An 18,619-nucleotide genomic window follows, 5' to 3' on the forward strand; every position below is an offset into this window, starting at 1 on the left:
ATAGGAACATTATTCCATATGTTGTGGGAGTGTACAAGTCTAAATGAAATAAGTAAAATGTCTTATATACGTATTGACTTGGGAATACGGACACAAGCAATATCTCCCCAAAACTTTTTTCTTCCACTTAGATTTTTCCAAATTGTAATATTGAAATTAACATTTTACAATCTCATATTTTACTTGCAACTAAAATTATAATAGTCAGAAACTGAAAAATAGCCAAAGTAATAACAAGACCAGAAATTGCCTCACAGATTAATTACCAGCTCCAAATGGAGGAAGGCTTTTAGAAAAATGCAAGTAAAATTTAACTTCATAGGAAACTTTGGACCAAATGGAAGGACATATACCCACAGGGAAACATGGTTTAATCAGAACATTGAAAACACGTAAATACAGTGAAAACGATACAATAACAGCCGCAAGAGCCCGACACAAGGCGTACACCAAGTTTTATTACTCCCTGTACATGCTACCCTCAGGGAAAAAAGCAAGTATAGTATGTGTGAATGCAGATTGAAGTATGCAGTTATTGATACAGCTTTGATATATCAAGAAATATAATTAAACCATTATTTAAAGCAATAGAAGCTTAATTTTATAAATGTGACGATTAACCTTAAAAGTAAATTCAGAATTAACTAAGACGGTACACAAGCCATCATAAAATAGTTTGACTACTTACACTGCTAGGGCACTCCTGGCATCATAATTACTTGGAGTGTTTCTTTAAGCAAATGGCATATTGAATAAAAAAAAACCTGCAGCTACCTAAACTAAATTTATGATACATATACTTAGCACATACAGTGCCATTCAGAAAGTATTCAATTGTTGTTTACATTTTTTCATATCAAACTACACTCAATACCCCATAATAACAAACAAATTTTTGAAAGCTTTGCAAACGTATTAAAAAGAAAACATTGAAAGTGCCAGCTTATGCTAGCAGTAGCTCCCCATTTTAAAACGGTTAAGTTCTTCAGCTACATCCAGTTTCAGGCTTTCTGACTGAAGTCTCAGATATTGAGTGGAAGTGCTGGGGCAGACTGATTGAGCCTGGTAGGCCTGACAGTTTTATCAATTTAGATAAGCCTGTGCCCGGGACCTCCTCTCACCATAACAACTTCATTGTGTCCCTTTAACTTATCATGAAAAATACAAAAGTACAAATTTACTGCTTATTTTTTTTTTCTTCAGATAATCACTTGTATGACTTTTCCAATGCCTAATTACGTTTACAATGGTTACTGCACAGTGTGAATCCTGAGATGTGAAATAAGATGGGAGCTCCGAGTAAAACATTTCCCACATTCAGAACACGAAAATGGTTTTTCTCCAGTATGTATTCGGTTATGCTTAACAAGGTCTGATCTACGGCTAAAACACTTCCCACATATGGGGCAAGAAAATGGTTTTTCTCCTGTGTGAATCCTCTGATGGGTAACAAGATGGGAGCTACATGTAAAACACTTCCCACACACCGAGCAGGAGAAAGGCTTTTCTCCTGTGTGGATACGCTGATGGATAACAAGATAAGATTTGTAAGAAAAGTGCTTCCCACAAACTGAACAGGTAAGTTTTTTTTCTTTATGAACTAGCCGATGTTTAGCAAGATCTGACTTGCTAATAAAATATTGATGACACTCTGAGCAATTGTACATCCTCTGAGTAGTGTGTGTTTGCTGGTGAGATAAAAAAGCAGACACTGTAGTAAATATTTTGCCACATTCATTGCATATGATTTCCGAGAAATGCTTGCTCGTGTTTTGTGTAATGCTGTTGTTTCCTTTGACTTGTTCTGTGTAATAATAATCATCAGTATTTGAACATTCTGTTTGTGTGCAAATGTGGTTTTCACAATTTTCTTCTTTAGTGAAGGTTAAATTAACATGAGAAGACACATAGTTTGTCTGTGTATTTTCTCTTGGTGTGTATATATGAACATCTGTGAGACCTTCATGCGACAGTTTTTGCGTAGTATGTAGAGTTGTATGTTCTGTGGGTATATATGTGTTGGGGCAAGATGTATAGTGTGTCTGTGTATGTCCTATGGGATTAGGAAAGTTCATTTCATTGAGATCTAGGTCTTCATTAGAGTCTGATTCCTCTTTAATATAAACAGTTCTATAATTCACGTGTGAATATTCTGTGTCCGTATAAACGTTGGTGTCTGTGAGATATCTTTCTTGAGATAAAGTAGATTCCTCTGCCACATTTCTGACCTGCTCGCTTTTTGAGTCACTCTGTTTTATGCACATGGTTTCTTTAACAGGTTCAAGAACTGTATCCGTATATGCGGAAGGAGCAGGAGTGTGCAGTTCTTCTGATCCCCTACAGGTCATTGTTCGTTCTACAGGAAATAGACAGACCGATTAATGTTTCAATACATAGACTGGAAACCAACTAACAACAAATAAAATCATATGATCATTAGCAGGCAGAGAATCTAATCAATAATCATTAATAGTATTTATCTTTTCAAAACCATACTTTTTTTTAAAGCATTTACAGTTTTCATTTGTTTTTTATTATTTTATAGAATAATATTTTATAAAAAAGTACATGGTGTAATTAGAAAAACACAATTACAAAAATCTTGAGCTATAAAAAAGGTATCAAATATGTACAGATTTTGTTCCTCAATAATATAGCATACAATGTGACAATATGGTAAATCACATCACCTATATTATTATCATTATGATATTTATATAGCGCCGTCAAATTCCGCAGCGCTTTACAATGGGTGGACGCAGGGGTGTACCTAGAGCATTTGGCACCCGGGGCGGATCCTGGGCTTGGCACCCCCTCCCCCCCCCCCCCCCAAAAAAAAAACCCCCAAACAAACCTGTAACAATGTTTTCCTTTTTTTATGTATTGAACACATTTGGAAACTTTGCAAAACCGCTGTCAGCCCCCTTCTACAAAACCCTTGTGTGCCCCAGCCCCTCCTACAAAACACCTGTCCCGCCCCATCTACAAATCCTGTACTGCCCCCCGTCTACAAAACCCCTGCAACCCCCATCTACAAATCCCCTTCTAAAGACTCCTGTCCCAATACAAAACCCCTGCCCCCTTCTACAAAATCCCTGCAGCCCCACACACACATTTACAGGCAGACAGTCATGCCCACAGTTACAGGCAGACAATCACATATGCATTCACACACACACGCTCAGAGGCAGACAGTCACACACAGTAAAAGGCAGCAGCAGACAGTCACATGCACACAGTCACAGACAAATAGTCACACACGGTTACAGGCAACATCAAACAGTCACAGGCAGACAGTCACACATACATAGTCACATGCAGACAGTCACACACACAGTTACAGGTAGTCACACATAGTCATAGTCAGGCAGTCACACACATAGTTATTGGCAGACAGTCACATATACAGTCACACATAAACACACAGTCACAGGCAGAGAGTCACACACACAGTTACAGGTAGTCACACATAGTCATAGTCAGGCAGTCACACACATAGTTATTGGCAGACAGTCACATATACAGTCACACATAAACACACAGTCACAGGCAGAGAGTCACACACACACATACACAGTTACAGTCACACACACAGTTACAGGCAACATCACACAGTCACAGGCAGGCACACACACACAGTTACAGGCATGCAGTCACACACACACACAGTTACAGGCATGCAGTCACACACACACACACACACACACACACAGTTACAGTCAGGCACACACACAGTTACAGTCAGACAGACACACACACACACACATACACAGTTACAGGCAGACAGACACACACATACAGTTACAGGCAGACAGTCCCACACACACACACACACACAGTTACAGGCATGCAGTCACACACACACACACACAGTTACAGGCAGATAGTCACACACACACACAGTTACAGGCATGCAGTCACACACACGCACACAGTTAAAGGCAGACAGTCACACACACACACACACACAGTTAAAGGCAGACAGTCACACACACACACACACACAGTTAAAGGCAGACAGTCACACACACACACACAGTTACAGGCAGACAGTCACACACACACACACAGTTACAGGCAGACAGTCACACACACACACACACACACAGTTACAGGTAGACAGTCGCACACACACAGTTACAGGCATGCAGTCACACACACACAGTTACAGGCAGACAGTCTTACACACACACAGTTACAGGCATGCAGTCACACACACAGACACACACACACACACACAGTTACAGGCAGACAGACACACACACACAGTTACAGGCAGACAGACACACACACAGTTACAGGCATGCAGTCACACACACACACACAGACGATAGTTGGATGGGGAGTTAGGGTCAAGATTGGGCTTCTTTAGAATTGGGGTTACAGTTGCATGTTTGAAGGGCAATGGAAATATACAGGGAGAGAGAGATCGAGAATTTTAGTGAGAGGTGGAGAAAGAGAAGAAGACAGAGTACGGATGAGATGCGAGGGAATTGGATCTAGGGAGCAGGTGGTGGGGTGGGAGGACTGGAGCATATAACAAGAGTTTTAAAAAAAAAAAAAAGAAAAGAAAGAAAAACAATGGGTATATACTGGGAGACACAGAGTCAATGTGTATATTAGTGTAGTTGTGGATGCTTCTAATGGGCGTTTAAGTGCAGTATGATGAGAAATTAAGAAGAATTGAACTATATAAATTCCAATAAAAGGACATTTATTTTGTCATCTCAGCTACAAGTCATCATAATCTCCAATGGTGTTTAAGCCAAGCAATGTAATGACCCATCCTAATGATCTGAAGGAGTTAAAGCTTGTTTAACTCTACAAAGGTATGTTGTTGCTTTTTCTCATGAATGGTATGAAGTATACCTCAAGAGATTGCAAACTGGTATTTTCTCATTTCTATAGGCTTAATAAAGTACACTGTGATATTATCAAAGACTTCTCTCTTCATTTCCCTAAAACAGAATGTAGAAAAAGAACATGAAATAGTTAAAACACCATGTAGCATTGTAATACAACAACAAATCACATAAGACGAAAGGGTATAAATGTCTGATGTAGTCCACCCTCCTCCTCTTTCATTGCTAAAAGTATTTAGAACCCTTAATACTGTGTGAATACCTGCTTTGTGTTATTGGATACTGAATTTGCATATTTTAAAGTTATTTTTATTATATTTATTTGTGCCTTATTTTTCTTTTTACGCCTCACATTGCAGAGTTTCCCCCGCCCCTTTTCATATCGCACTTGAGGTTGTCCTTTCTAGTGCTGTCTCTTTTGCTTTTCATGTGAAGTACCACTCAACTTTCCCATCAAGTGATCATCCGAGGCCTTTGTTTGGGCTTTACATAGATATATAAAATTATGGATAAGCGCTATGTTAACCACAAAGGATTTGAAAAAGGCAGTCAACACTTGTGAAGACTAGGAACTCCCTTATCCTCACCAAGGTATAACCAAACACAATAGAGGGAAAAAAACAAAAAACACAGGTTGCGCAAAACACCATACAAAAGGGATAATAGTCCAACTTATAAAGTCCACATTATTCTTGTATTCAGAATTCCAGTGAAATGGGGCAAGGCCCACAGGCGTATATAGAAATATAAAAATAGAAATAATAGTGCAGATTGTAATATGCAAAGGGACAGTGAAAAATGCACTCATGAAAGTTCGCTCACATTTACTAGAGCTTATGGCGCTCTAGTGTTATTAGTATGCAGTTAAGTATATACAACAACAGGTGGGTATTCCTTGTATTTGCCAAACATTCAGCCACAAGCAGAAAACACAGGCCCTCTGCCATGGATGCCATGCCCACCTTCATTTCTGATTTTATTATACATGTACTATTCCAGGCACACCTAGCCTGCCACCCATGTGGTTGTCCCTCCTATTTATCCCAAGCCTAAACTTACTGGTGTAAGTAAGGCTGTAGCCAAATCTAAACATGCTTCTAGAACAGTGGACAATGCTATATCTGTCAAATATGGCAGGCAGCAACGAGCAAGATAAACCCTAGTTGGGCAGAATCAGCTAGATGATGGAAGAGAGCTAAAGCACCGATATGTCTGATTCTGAGATTAGTAACAATTAGATGGCGTTTTGAAGAGTCTTACATAGACCCTCTTAACGGCTTTAGAGCCGAATGTTGTGGACTACATCTCCCATTATGCTCTTACAGCCACAATTCTGGCAAAGCATCAATGGAGATGTAGTCCACAACATCTGGAGTGACAAAGATTGCCTACCCATGCTTTAGAGGCTCTCTCTAGTGAACCTTAAACCACCTTTTGAGGAAATAACCTCTGTGACAAACCCATCCCTAGCCAGGGTTTCTCAGGGGGAACCCCTCATTGATCCAGATGAAAAACGCCATCAGCATTTTGCAGAATGGTCACCATGAGAGCATCTCTCTCAATACCTGGCTCTGTGTATTCAAACAAGATGCAATAAGCTCAGGGCAAAATATCACATTCTTGATAATGTGAGGCAAGCCAAATTGGAAAGCTAGAGAGGGGCTAGAATTTTCAAAGAACCAGGCCTCTGAAGAAAGTATGGTTTTCAGGTATTCATTTGTAAAAGACCTAGAACTTTACTGCCTTGGACAAAGCACAGAGTAATATGCAAAAACTGTTTTTGCCCAAGCATTTTGAAAGGGCTGGAAAAGCAAGGAGCAGTCTGTCCGGTTGCAGTACATAAAGCTTGAGACATAATTAAGACTCTTTCCCTGCACAAAGGTTAACCCTGCTCTTTTCCCAATCCAGCGTTATATCCCTTGCTTGTTCCCAACAGGACAGTGGCCCCATTGCCGAGGAGATTTTATATCTGACAAACAATGAAGCGATTTGGCATAACCCAGTGTTATTTTTTTTTCTGATTTCCAACAAGGGAGGTTGATATAGTTAGCTGATCAATCTCATCACATATTCAGATGACATTCTGATTAAGTCCCAAAGTGTTCAGCTTTTTCAAATCCAATTCTCCTGAACCCTGCATCTGTTACAGAACCTGGGTTTCCTCATAAATTGGGAGAAGTCGATAAGGCTCTCATTAATTCTCATCTCATCACAGACCATGCACTTACCTTCAAGCAAACCAAACTATCAAAAAGGAGATTAGACACGTACTGTCCCATGATCATCTCACTCTCAAACACCTGGCCCAAATGATTGAATTACTGGCAGCTATCATCCATGCCATTTTCCTGGTCCAATCCAATATTGAGCTGAAAAAAAAAATCATACTTAAAAGATGTCCTTTCTTATGAAGAACAATTCACGTTAGATGTGGAACCTAAGGATAAGCTACACTCGTTGCTCCATCACACGGCAGACAAACAACACAGTTATATTCAGGGTGGTTTCAGACCTGGTCAAACAGTCAGACGAGAGCACTTACAGTTGGGAAGTACAATGCAGGAACGTTTCTACAGGCGGTGTGTGGTCCGACAAGGAGTAATCTTTTCACATCAATTGACTAGAACCATCAGCCAGGTCCTGTGCCATTTGCAGTCTTTCCCTCAAGGGATCACAATGTTTCATATTGTTGAAGATGGAGAATGTCTCTGCAATCCAAGGTTTTCATAAATCTAGTTCTAGATAATTTGCACTACTGCCTTCAAAACAGCAATTCAGTCATAGTGGAACATGTACCAGGACTGTCCAACACAACAGCAGATTAGAATCCCAAACACCTCAGGGACCGCGGAGATTGGTGGCTTAAAGGCTCAGTATTTTTTAAGATTGTCGATCTTTGGGGCCTTTGCATCTCCTTTAAATGCATGGCTCCCCAGATTTTTTTAGATGGAGATCTATAAATCTTAGCAGTAAAGACTGTTTTACAAGATGGTTTTTGGACAGACATTATGCTTTTCTGTAATTTGTTCTACTATCACATAACTTAACTAAGGTGTCATAGCTTAGCTCTTGTATTAAAGATCCCCTTTTGCCTGTTTCAGCTGTGGTTTACTCTTTTTTTTTTTTTTATAATGTTTTCCTTGATTGCTTCCATCCTTCAACACTCTCCTCTTGGATCTGGAAAGGGACCTTCATGTATTGATCTGTCATGGCCTCCTAGGATTGCTGGTTTGGTTGATATAACGGAACTCTGGACAACTTTTTAGCTTCTTGCAGTCGCATTGGCACTAGGAATAAGATGATATCTCACTGCTTGGAATGTATGGACTTGTTTGTGTGGACAGTTATAATTTATCGGTTCTTTTAGATTAGATTTTTTACTTTGATCTCACTTTTTGATTCAGGCTGTGCCTTATAACCAACATAGGGCTGCAATTTTTGCCAGACATAAGTGTTTGTACCCAGTTGGATGTCATCCTTTTGTCTGTCTTCTGCTTAAAGGTATTTCTTTTTTTAGGCATCCTAGACATAAATACATGGCCTTGTGTGATGTCAATCTTGTCCACTGTCATCTAAGTATTGATCAGATTATGCCAAACTTTGAAACAACTTTAAGTCAAACTGGTTATGCTTTTTTTGCTTAATTACCAGCAAGAAATTGTCAGATTGTTCATGCAATGGACAATGATGCTCGCTCATTTTCTCCAGAAGGTATTTGGAATAGTGTGCAAGTAACTTTTTTAATATATATAGATCCAATATAGAATGGCTGCTCACCGATCTCTTAAAATGTAGATTCTTTAATAGATAAAGTTTTTAAAAAAACGACCAACATTTCAGTCCCCCGTTCGGGACATTCCTCAGGGTCAAATAACATGACAACCATGGGTTGGTTGTCCTGTTATTTGACCCTGAGGAAGGTCCCGAGCAGGGACTGAAACGTTGGTCGTTATTTTAAAAACTTTATCTAATAAAGAATCTACATTTTAAAAGATCGGTGAGAAGTCATTCTATATTGGATCTGTCTCTTTGGAACTCAGGCTTATGCACCAGGCAGTGAAGGAGTTAAAGTGTGAGTGCAGGGGATTTTGTACTTTTTATATTTTATATATATATATATATATTTTTTTGTAGACAATGGTACAAAAACTCAATTACAAGTAAAATGCAAATCTTATACCTTCAATAATTTGTTATATATGACAACAGCCAAGCACCAGTACATAAGTATTATATTCTTTAATAAAACACGTGGGCAAAGCACCCATCAAACAGAGGTAATAAATAAATAAATGAATGAATAAATAGGATAAACAACATGGAGAGAGGAAAAGGATTCACCCCGCTTCCACACAGCAAGATAAAGAGCTATCAAACATGAGGAAAAAGGCTCAATTACCAAAGTTATTTTTCTGTGACTGCTAAACCATATGAAATTATGCCATTGTGATTTGCACGAGTCACTAAGCTATCCATGACGTAATTATCTTTCATCTTAAGAAGGACTATATCTTCTAGGGGTACAGTATCCTCCAACCAGCATTGAGCCAAAGCTCCTTTATCTGCAAGCGTAATTTTATTGAATAATTTCTGATTGGGAGAGGGAGAGAATTAGATAATAAAAAAGGACCACACATCTAGAACTTTCTTCAAAATACCTCGGATTTGTTCCCAAAAGTGTACCACTTTAGATCAAGCCTAACACTTGTAGCCATACATTCCTTTCTCCCCACACTAGGGGCGGGCAGGGAGGAAATTGCCACCCGGGGCCATCTTTTAGCATGGGGATGCAGGGCAGTTGATCTCCCCTGCCGGCCCAGCTCTCTTGCCGTGGGCCCTCTCGGGCCAGTGGGAATTTCAAAGATCACTCTCACTGGCCCAAAGGCCCTTCCAGAGAGGGGAGAGAGAGGGCGGGAGGACCCAGAGGCAGATCGCTCATCCAGTGAGCATGCTGTGTGGTGCGATGCATTAGCGCTCAGCTCGGGAGGAGTGAAGACCTCCTGCATCCAGAGAAGCTGCAGGCTATATAGAGCACCACTGGACCACCAGGGCATGCAGATTTATTTTTACGTACATTTAGAATAAAAAAAAACCAAGAAAACATTTGCTCCAGGCACCCCCCACATGCAACACACAAACACCATCCACAGCACCTCACACACCCCTCACTTACAGCACCTTCCACACACACAGCACCCCTCGTACACAACACACACATCAACCCTCGTACACATCACCCCACACACAGCACCCCTACACACAAAGACTCCACCCTCATTGCAGTCTGTGTGTATTCAGCAGTCTCTGTGTGTGCTTGTGAGTATTCAGCGGACTGTGCATGTATTTAGCAGTCGGTGTGTGGGTATTGCATTTGTTGGAGGCACCAATATAGATAAGCTTAACTTTATCGATAAGTAAAAATTTTATTGCTGTGAGTTGTTGTGTAGGCAGGGCTCAAGTGGACTGCTTTGCCTGGGGGCCCATAAAGCTGTTAAGATAGCACTGAGGCCGCCCTAAATGATGCTTGCCTGCCACAGAGGCAGAGACAGGATCTTTTGGCCAGAGGCGGCTCTCTAATTAGGCGATTTAGGCAGCCGTCGCGTTAAAAGGGGCCTTGCAGCCACCTAAATTTAGTAATGTAAAGCTGCAGTGCTTCACCAATATTAACTTACTGCCGGCAGTCTTTCCCAGTACAAAAATATAATGTAAGCCTTCCATGCCACTGCGCTACTAATACAACATGAAACCCCTCACATGGGTTCCATCCATGCTGCAGTCCCCTCCTCCTGCATGCTAAACCTTCTGGCAATCTGCCAATCCGCGTCTTGTCGCTACGCGGATAGTGCCGTTTGCCAGCTAATTGCAGAGCATACTGTAACACCGATGACGTGACACCGCAACGCAACCCCTCCCTGCGGTGCCCAGAAGAAGGAGAAAAGAAGAAAAAGAGAGAAGTAGACTAGCTGAAGTAAAGAAAAGGAGAGCAGAAGGAAAGGAGAAGAAAATGAAAGGAGAAGAAAAGGAAAGGAGAAGAAAAGAAGAGCAGAGCAAAAGGAGAGGAGAGCAGAGCAAAAGGAGAGGAGACCAGAGCAGAGCAAAAGGAGAGTAGAAGGAAAGGAGACCAGAGCAGAGCAAAAGGAAAATAAAAGTAAAGGAGACCAGAGCAGAAAGAGAGCAAAAACAGAGGAGAGCAGAGCAAAAGGAGAGCAGAGCAGAAGAGAGAAAAAAAGGAAAGGAGGGAACAGCAAAAGGAATGAAGGGGGAAGCAGAAGGAGAGCAAAAGGAGGGGAGGGGGAAGCAGAAGGAGAGCAAAAGGAAAGGAGGGAAAAGCAGAAGGAGAGCAAAGGGAAAGGAGGGGAAAGCAGGAGAGCAAAAGGAAAGGAGGGAAAAGCAGGAGAGCAAAGGGAAAGGAGGGAAAAGCAGGAGAGTAAAAGGAAAGGAGGGAAAAGCAGGAGAGCAAAAGGAAAGAAGGGGAAAGCAAAAGGTAACAGGGAAAAAGCTCAAGGAGAGCAAAATGAAAAGAGGGGGAAGCAGAAGGAGAGCAAAAAGAAAGGAGGGGAAAGCAGAGCAGTAGGAGAGAAAGAAAAGGAGGGAAGAGCAAAGCAGTAGGAGAGCAAAAGGAAAGGAGGGGAGTGCAGAAGGAGTCAACGAGGAGAAGACAGTGTAAGAAAAAAGGCAAAGAAAACAAGATTGGAGCAGAAAGGACAACTTGGAAGACAAGTGATCCCTCCACTTCATCCTGGACACTGGGCTGAGGCTCTGGTACCTGACAGGCAGACTTTGGACCCTCTCATCATCCCATGCAAAATAAAAATAAAAATAAAACAATGTATTTAATTTTTTGATTATGTGAGATGTAGACCTATTGGTTATTTTTAAAGGAACACTGTTTACCATATCAATTTAATCTAATCCTAGATCTTCAGGTCCCCCAGCAGGAACCAGCTTCTGAAACTAAGTTTCAGAAAGGTCAGAGTGCCGCTGCGTAATGGCACCGCAGATTGGGTATGGAAAAGAGCTACTGATTAGCATAACATCAATATCCGTTATAAAACCAGGAAAAGGTTTGCATGGATAGTGAGCTGACTGGATTTGCCCCCCAGGCCTAAGGATTCCAGCCCTCCCCTGCCCCCCACTACTTTACATTTTAATTATTTTTTATTCTTTTTCTACATTCTGTCTTTGCTGCTGAAGGAAATACAGAAAGTGAATGATATTATACTCACCTCAGTGTCATTAATAAAATATTTAAAAAACAAAACAAAAAAATTCAGTGATTATATAAAACCCATGGCAATAGATGTGCAAATGATTGATACTAAAAACTTGCAGAATAACTGTAATTGGTTAACTCAAGACAAGGTGCTGCAGCAACTAAAGAAAGTTAATATAAACAAAGCACCAGGGCCTGACGGTATCCATCCGCGAGTACTTAACCCTTTAAGTCCGGAGGACGTACTATTACGCCACGCAGAAACCGGCTCTAAACGCCGGCGGGCGTAATAGTACGTCCTCGCTTTTATTGCCGCCCACGTGGCCGGCGGTATTCTCCCGCTGCAGATCGCGGTCGGGGGGGATGCCTGGCCCCCCGGGCAACCCCCCCTGTGGCCGGTGACCGCGATCTGCAGTCTCTGATCGCAGTGACAGGCTGTCACTGCGACCAGTATTCAACATGTGTCAGCCGATTTCAAATCGGCTGACACATGCGGCCGGCGGCTTTCCCCTTGTGCAGATCGCGGTCGGGGGACTTACCTGGCCCCCCAGGCAGTCCCCCTGGGGTCAGTGACCGCGATCTGCTAAGTCTGATCGCAGTGACAGGCTGTCACTGCGATCTCAAAGCACTCTGATCGCAGTGACAGCCTGTCACTGCGATCAGTGTTACATGTGTCAGCCTATTGGCTGACACATGTAACTGGCACAATGATCCCCCTGCAGATTGGAAGGGGGGAGTGCTTGTACCACCCAGGCACTCCCCCCTGTGGTCAATTACCCAATGGGGTGATCCACGCACCTCCTTACCAAGGAGTGAGGAAATTGCAAATGTTCAGGCTCCACAATTCATATATTGTTGGGTGAACCCCAAACCAAACAGGCCCTCCACCCTTGACGGGTGCGGCCCACTTATACGACCGCTCATCCCGGTCGCACAGAGGGTGACCCCCTCTTCAGGCCACTCAACCCCTTGCGACCTGAGGGTCTCGGGTCAGATAACACTGGGTGACCCCCAGTCATTAGTGGAAGCCGACTGTACTACTACTCACGTACTTCAGTACCTCACGTACTCACGTACTTCAGTACCTGTCTTTCACAGAGAGGAATACTCCACTACTTCATGTTGAGTGACTCACCACAATCACCACCATCTGACTTCCAGTCAATGATAAATTCGGCGGTGGCTGCCTCAGTGGAGAAGGCTATTGCCACTGGTGCAGATCCCCAAAACAGACACCGACACCGCAACGGCCACTGATACGGAAGACACTGACTTCCTTAGAGAAGTCCCCAGAATAAAACTATCCAAACGTTATTTTCTGTGCACTTTATTATTGGGGCGACCCCCCTTACTACTGGGGTGACCCCCACACTTAAAGATGTGCATTCACCAATGGATTACTGTGCACTTTTTTATTGGGGTGACCCCTTTATAGGAGGCGACCCCCACAGGCTCAAGTGTCACAGTGCAAGCAGGCTCATCCCCTGCTATACAATTAAGAGTCACAGTACAAGCAGGCTCATCCCCTGCTAAATCATTAAGAGTCACAGTGCAAGCAGGCTCATCCCCTACTACATCATTAAGAGTCACAGTGCAAGCAGGCTCATCCCCTGCTATACAATTAAGAGTCACAGTGCAAGCAGGCTCATCCCCTGCTATACAATTAAGAGTCACAGTACAAGCAGGCTCATGCCCTGCTATATCATTAAGAGTCACAGTGCAAGCAGGCTCATCCCCTGCTATATCATTAAGAGTCGCAGTGCACGCAGGCTCACCCCCTGCTATATCATATGTATATATGACTCTATGCATGGTACCCACAATACGACTAGGGTGATCCACATACTCCTCACTGAGGAAGGGGAAACATTTTGCAGTAATCAGGCTCCAACACTCGTCTGCGGACTTCTGTGCACTTTATTATTGGGATGAACCCCTTTACTACTGGGGTTATTCCCCCACTCGCAGATGCGCATTCCACATGGAACTATGGCCGGAGGTGCTCTAGGTGTCCTAACACATTTACACATGTACCTAGTCCATATATATAGATATATATACACTCAACAGACGGAAAGGTCAACAGACGACCTCTCACTCAAGACTTTCAGCCTAGGTTAATTGCAGTGGCAACCTCAATGCAGACAACAATCCCCAATAGGCTGGGTCAGGGTCTTGCAGAGACTGTGAACCATGGTACCCCATCTGCCTATGAATTCATGAGCTACTAGGCACGGGGCCAAGCACCAATATACAAAGGTCAAGTGCAAGTATTCCATCACGGACCCTCCAAATAATTACATCAAGCCTGGGAACAGAACCTCGATGTGCCGGAAAGTTATCCAAACAACATATTAAGGAAATCTCCGGAGACTCCACGGATTTGACCGCTGCACGGTCAGACAACACACAGAGATCGACGAAATGGGGGTTGCCAGGCCTTCATCCACGATCCATACAATTGTAGCCACAAAACCTAGGACAAGGAGACTGTGTGTTCGACTCCAGGTCGCATGCCCTCACTCACTTCACCCCAACAACAGAACATTACTGAGAAACAGCTTACATTTCTCCGGTTTCAACGCTCTCATGGTGTAACCATGGGCAGCGGTCTACCTTGTTATGAAATAAGGAAGCTACTCGAGTAGGGAGGCTAGAATACTCTGGTTGGCCGAAGGATAGGACATAGGATTCCTCTATACTCCTGGGCTGAATGACCCAGTAGGGTAACTTAGCTCCATGAACTAATGCTTAATCTGGATATCTGGTCGACCATTGGGGGTCAAAGTCCACATCTTCCAGTACCACCCCTCTACAGGTACTGGAGGACCACAAATCTCACATATGAGGAAACTTACTTATTTCCAAGAAGCGCTGGGCATTCACTCCAGACGTCACTGATTAACTCGAGGATAATTTTATGCTCACAGTAGTCGGGAGACTAGCATTCTGGCACCATCCTACAGCTTCCCCACACCTAGGTGGGTTCAATCATTAGGATTGGACGGACACATACCCGTCCAGGATAGTCACACCAGGGACCCATTTGTCCATTTTGTTTTTTCATCGACGGGACCAAACGAATCAATTCACATGTCTATCATTAAGGTGCGTAATGGCACCGCAGATTGGGTATGGAAAAGAGCTACTGATTAGCATAACATCAATATCCGTTATAAAACCAGGAAAAGGTTTGCATGGATAGTGAGCTGACTGGATTTGCCCCCCAGGCCTAAGGATTCCAGCCCTCCCCTGCCCCCCACTACTTTACATTTTAATTATTTTTTATTCTTTTTCTACATTCTGTCTTTGCTGCTGAAGGAAATACAGAAAGTGAATGATATTATACTCACCTCAGTGTCATTAATAAAATATTTAAAAAACAAAACAAAAAAATTCAGTGATTATATAAAACCCATGGCAATAGATGTGCAAATGATTGATACTAAAAACTTGCAGAATAACTGTAATTGGTTAACTCAAGACATGACTTTTATAACCGGTCATGGCGCGCTTTGCCACAAGGGAATCCACTACCTCACCTATCTGGACTACAAGACGTTGCTTACTACACACGTAATCGACAATCAGTCTCTAGGGCTGGAAGGCTCGCTGCACATACCCCTACCAGAGAACCATGATCTGGAGAAGAGACGGCCGGCGTCGAGATTACCGACAACCTACAGCTAGCCTGGGACAGATCCGATAGTTGTATTCTCCTACATTTGGACAATATCTCGGCAACCGACTACACAAAACACCTAGACGGAGTCTGGTATCGGACTCTAATAATATCGGAGGACATTTACCATTTCTAAATTATACACAAGGTTACCCTAAGACTAGGGTTCCCTCAGAAGATTACCTATATTATGAACTGGGTTTCGTGACAACAACTGACAACGGGACTCCTTGGTCACCATCGCATCACGGAGATCTGGGTGACACGCACCTCGCCACTACAGCAGAATCGAAGGGGCTCCCGATCCTATTGACTCCATTCTGGGCTATCCACTGCCCTTCCACTGTCTCCCATTTAACGGACAACCCACAAGATACCATCGGAGACTTTGGCGGCTCATGTTCCACGACAGGACTTTTCGTATGCTGCGAGGCGTCATACGCTCCAGAACCAGTATCGGAATACACTCGGTTATGGGTCTTAGTTGTGGTTCTCTCTATTCCTACGGGTTTGTCCTAGGGATTTGGATATTCACTCCAACTAACCCTCGAGGAATCTCACAATCGAGACAGTCTCTCTCTCTCCCTTTGTATACTATACCTTTCACACCAGTTATGGCCACCACCTTACCGAGTGGGCACATTGACCATTGCTCATATGGTTGCGGTGATCGATTGGTTATCAGTCATTCGGGTCATGGATGCGTCTTAGACATCCACGACGCATCTTCCTTCGCCGATGTTCATTGGCCGGGTCACGAGAAGAGAAATTCAGGGTGTTCTACTTCTTTGGACTCTTCACACATCCTGTGTTGTTCAATAGCGTTAAAAATGCAAAATATGAAGCCTCCTGTCCTGTTATAAAATTGTAGATTATGCTAGCGCAGTGTACCTATAATCTTAATTTTATTAAGGACAGGAGGCGAGTATTTTCCCACCCTGTTTTTTCCCTCCCTAATTATCATTCCTTGGGTTGTACTTCAATAAAAGATTTGAATTCAGGGGGTGTGGTTATCTCTTTATTACGTGGTTTATTTCATATCACATCTTGAAATTACGACTGCTATCTGTTATGATTTCCTAATACATACAATTTGACTATATTAATGTCTCTATCATGGCTACCTATTTCGGTTAAAATATTCTTGTCTCATCTGATAAATTTCTTTTACGTAAAGTACTACGGAATAAACTGGCGTTTTATAAACAGTAATATTGATTATGCTAATAATAATAATAATAATGAGGACAAACAGTTCATTTCCAAATCCCTTTCACGTCTTTTGTTTCTTTTCAGTTTGATTCTTCTTCATGGATCAATACATGGGATCGTCTTCGCACTCTATGACAATCTTCCAGTCGGGATTTAGATAATTTACAGTCTGATTCTTCGTCGTTATCATTATTTATTGTAATAGCAGGATATGTTTATGATTATCACGCACCAAAGAAAGAGGAAATGATGCAAGAGGAAGGGCCTTTTATACCCAATGGCAATGTTTTTTTCACTAAACTTTATTGTTAAACGGGGTCCTGCTGGAGTTTTAGTAAAGAAAGATTATGCAAAATACTCGCCTCCTGTCCTTAATAAAATTAAGATTATAGGTACACTGCGCTAGCATAATCTACAATTTAATGTTGAAAAATGCAAAGTTATGCACTTCGGCATAAGAATACACAAGCAACGTATACCCTTAATGGAAGCGAATTAGGGATAACAACACACGAAAAGGACTTGGGAATTGTTATAGACAACAAACTATGCAACAATGTGCAATGTCAATCAGCAGTGGCCAAGGCCAGTAAGGTATTGTCATGTATGAAAGAGGGCATTCATTCTCGAGACAAGAATATAATTGTGCCTCTTTATAAATCACTGGTAAGACCATATATTGAATATGCTGTGCAATTTTGGGCACCTGTTCTAAAGAAGGATATTATGGCACTAGAAAAAGTGCAGAGGCGGGCTACAAAATTAATAAAAGGAATGGAACATATTGTCAGGGTTTCTTTGCTGTTTTAAACAGCAACCCTTTCTGTTTCAGTGATTGAGTTTTCAGCTGCAATTACTATGAGCTGCTTCTGCTTGTTGCCACGGTTACTCACCTGTGAGTAGTAATCAACCCTGCTGCTAATCAGTTCTGCCTATTTAAGCAGCTAAGCCCAGAACCTCCTTGCCCTTGCGTGGTTTCCTGTTTCCCAGAAGTCTCCTTGTTCCTGTGTTTCCTGTTTGCTCCTGGTTCCTGACTCCGGCCTTGTTCCTGACTCCGCTGCTCTCCGTGCTCCTGATCCTGGCTTGTCTGACTACCCGCTCTGGTGACTGACCCCTGCTTGATTCCTGGACTTTGCTTTTGTTATTTATTAGTTATTTATTAATAAAGGTGTGTTTGCATCTACTTCTTTCTCTGTCTGGTTCCTGGTTCCTGACATTACGCAAGGGCCATGAATACAGATGGTACAGGCAAGACACCTATACCTAACCTATTTACCCGGTGGGACCAGCAGAACCACCTTTTGGACCAGTATGCCCATCTGGATCCAGTACCCGTCCAGCCTGCGATTGCGGCCGCCTCTGCCTCACTTCCTGTTCTAGCACCGGTTGTAGCCTCCAAACCTGTAGCGGCTAGAGAAATGACTGGGTCTGTCCCGCTCCCTCAGTATTTTGGGGGCGACCCAGCACAGTGCAGAGAATTTATAAATCAGGTTAAAGGATACCTTGAAACCCTGCCCCAGGCATTTCCTACAGACAGTGACAAAGTTCACTTCATGATTTCTTTGCTGTCTGAAAAGGCCCTAGCTTGGGCAAAACCTCTCTGGGAGGCAGAGAAGCCTATTATTTACAATTACCCTGAATTTGTTGCAT

The 18,619-nt window shown here is 42.6% G+C and overlaps 1 protein-coding gene across 5 annotated transcripts in view; it reads right to left on the reverse strand.

Moving 5' to 3' along the window:
* Positions 1-438: 438 nt before the first annotated feature.
* The window catches only part of LOC134575561 (oocyte zinc finger protein XlCOF7.1-like), a 147,196-nt gene continuing 129,015 nt past the window's right edge, over positions 439-18,619 (reverse strand). For all 5 annotated transcript variants that reach the window (XM_063434861.1, XM_063434858.1, XM_063434859.1 and 2 more), the window contains one exon: positions 439-2,356. In XM_063434861.1, the coding sequence (XP_063290931.1) occupies positions 1,251-2,356 (1,106 nt within the window). In that variant the 3' untranslated portion in view covers positions 439-1,250. The remainder of the gene's footprint in view (positions 2,357-18,619) is intronic.

This window comes from Pelobates fuscus, chromosome 10 (assembly GCF_036172605.1).
Source record: "Pelobates fuscus isolate aPelFus1 chromosome 10, aPelFus1.pri, whole genome shotgun sequence".
In the NCBI taxonomy this organism is placed as follows: Eukaryota; Metazoa; Chordata; class Amphibia; order Anura; family Pelobatidae; genus Pelobates; species Pelobates fuscus.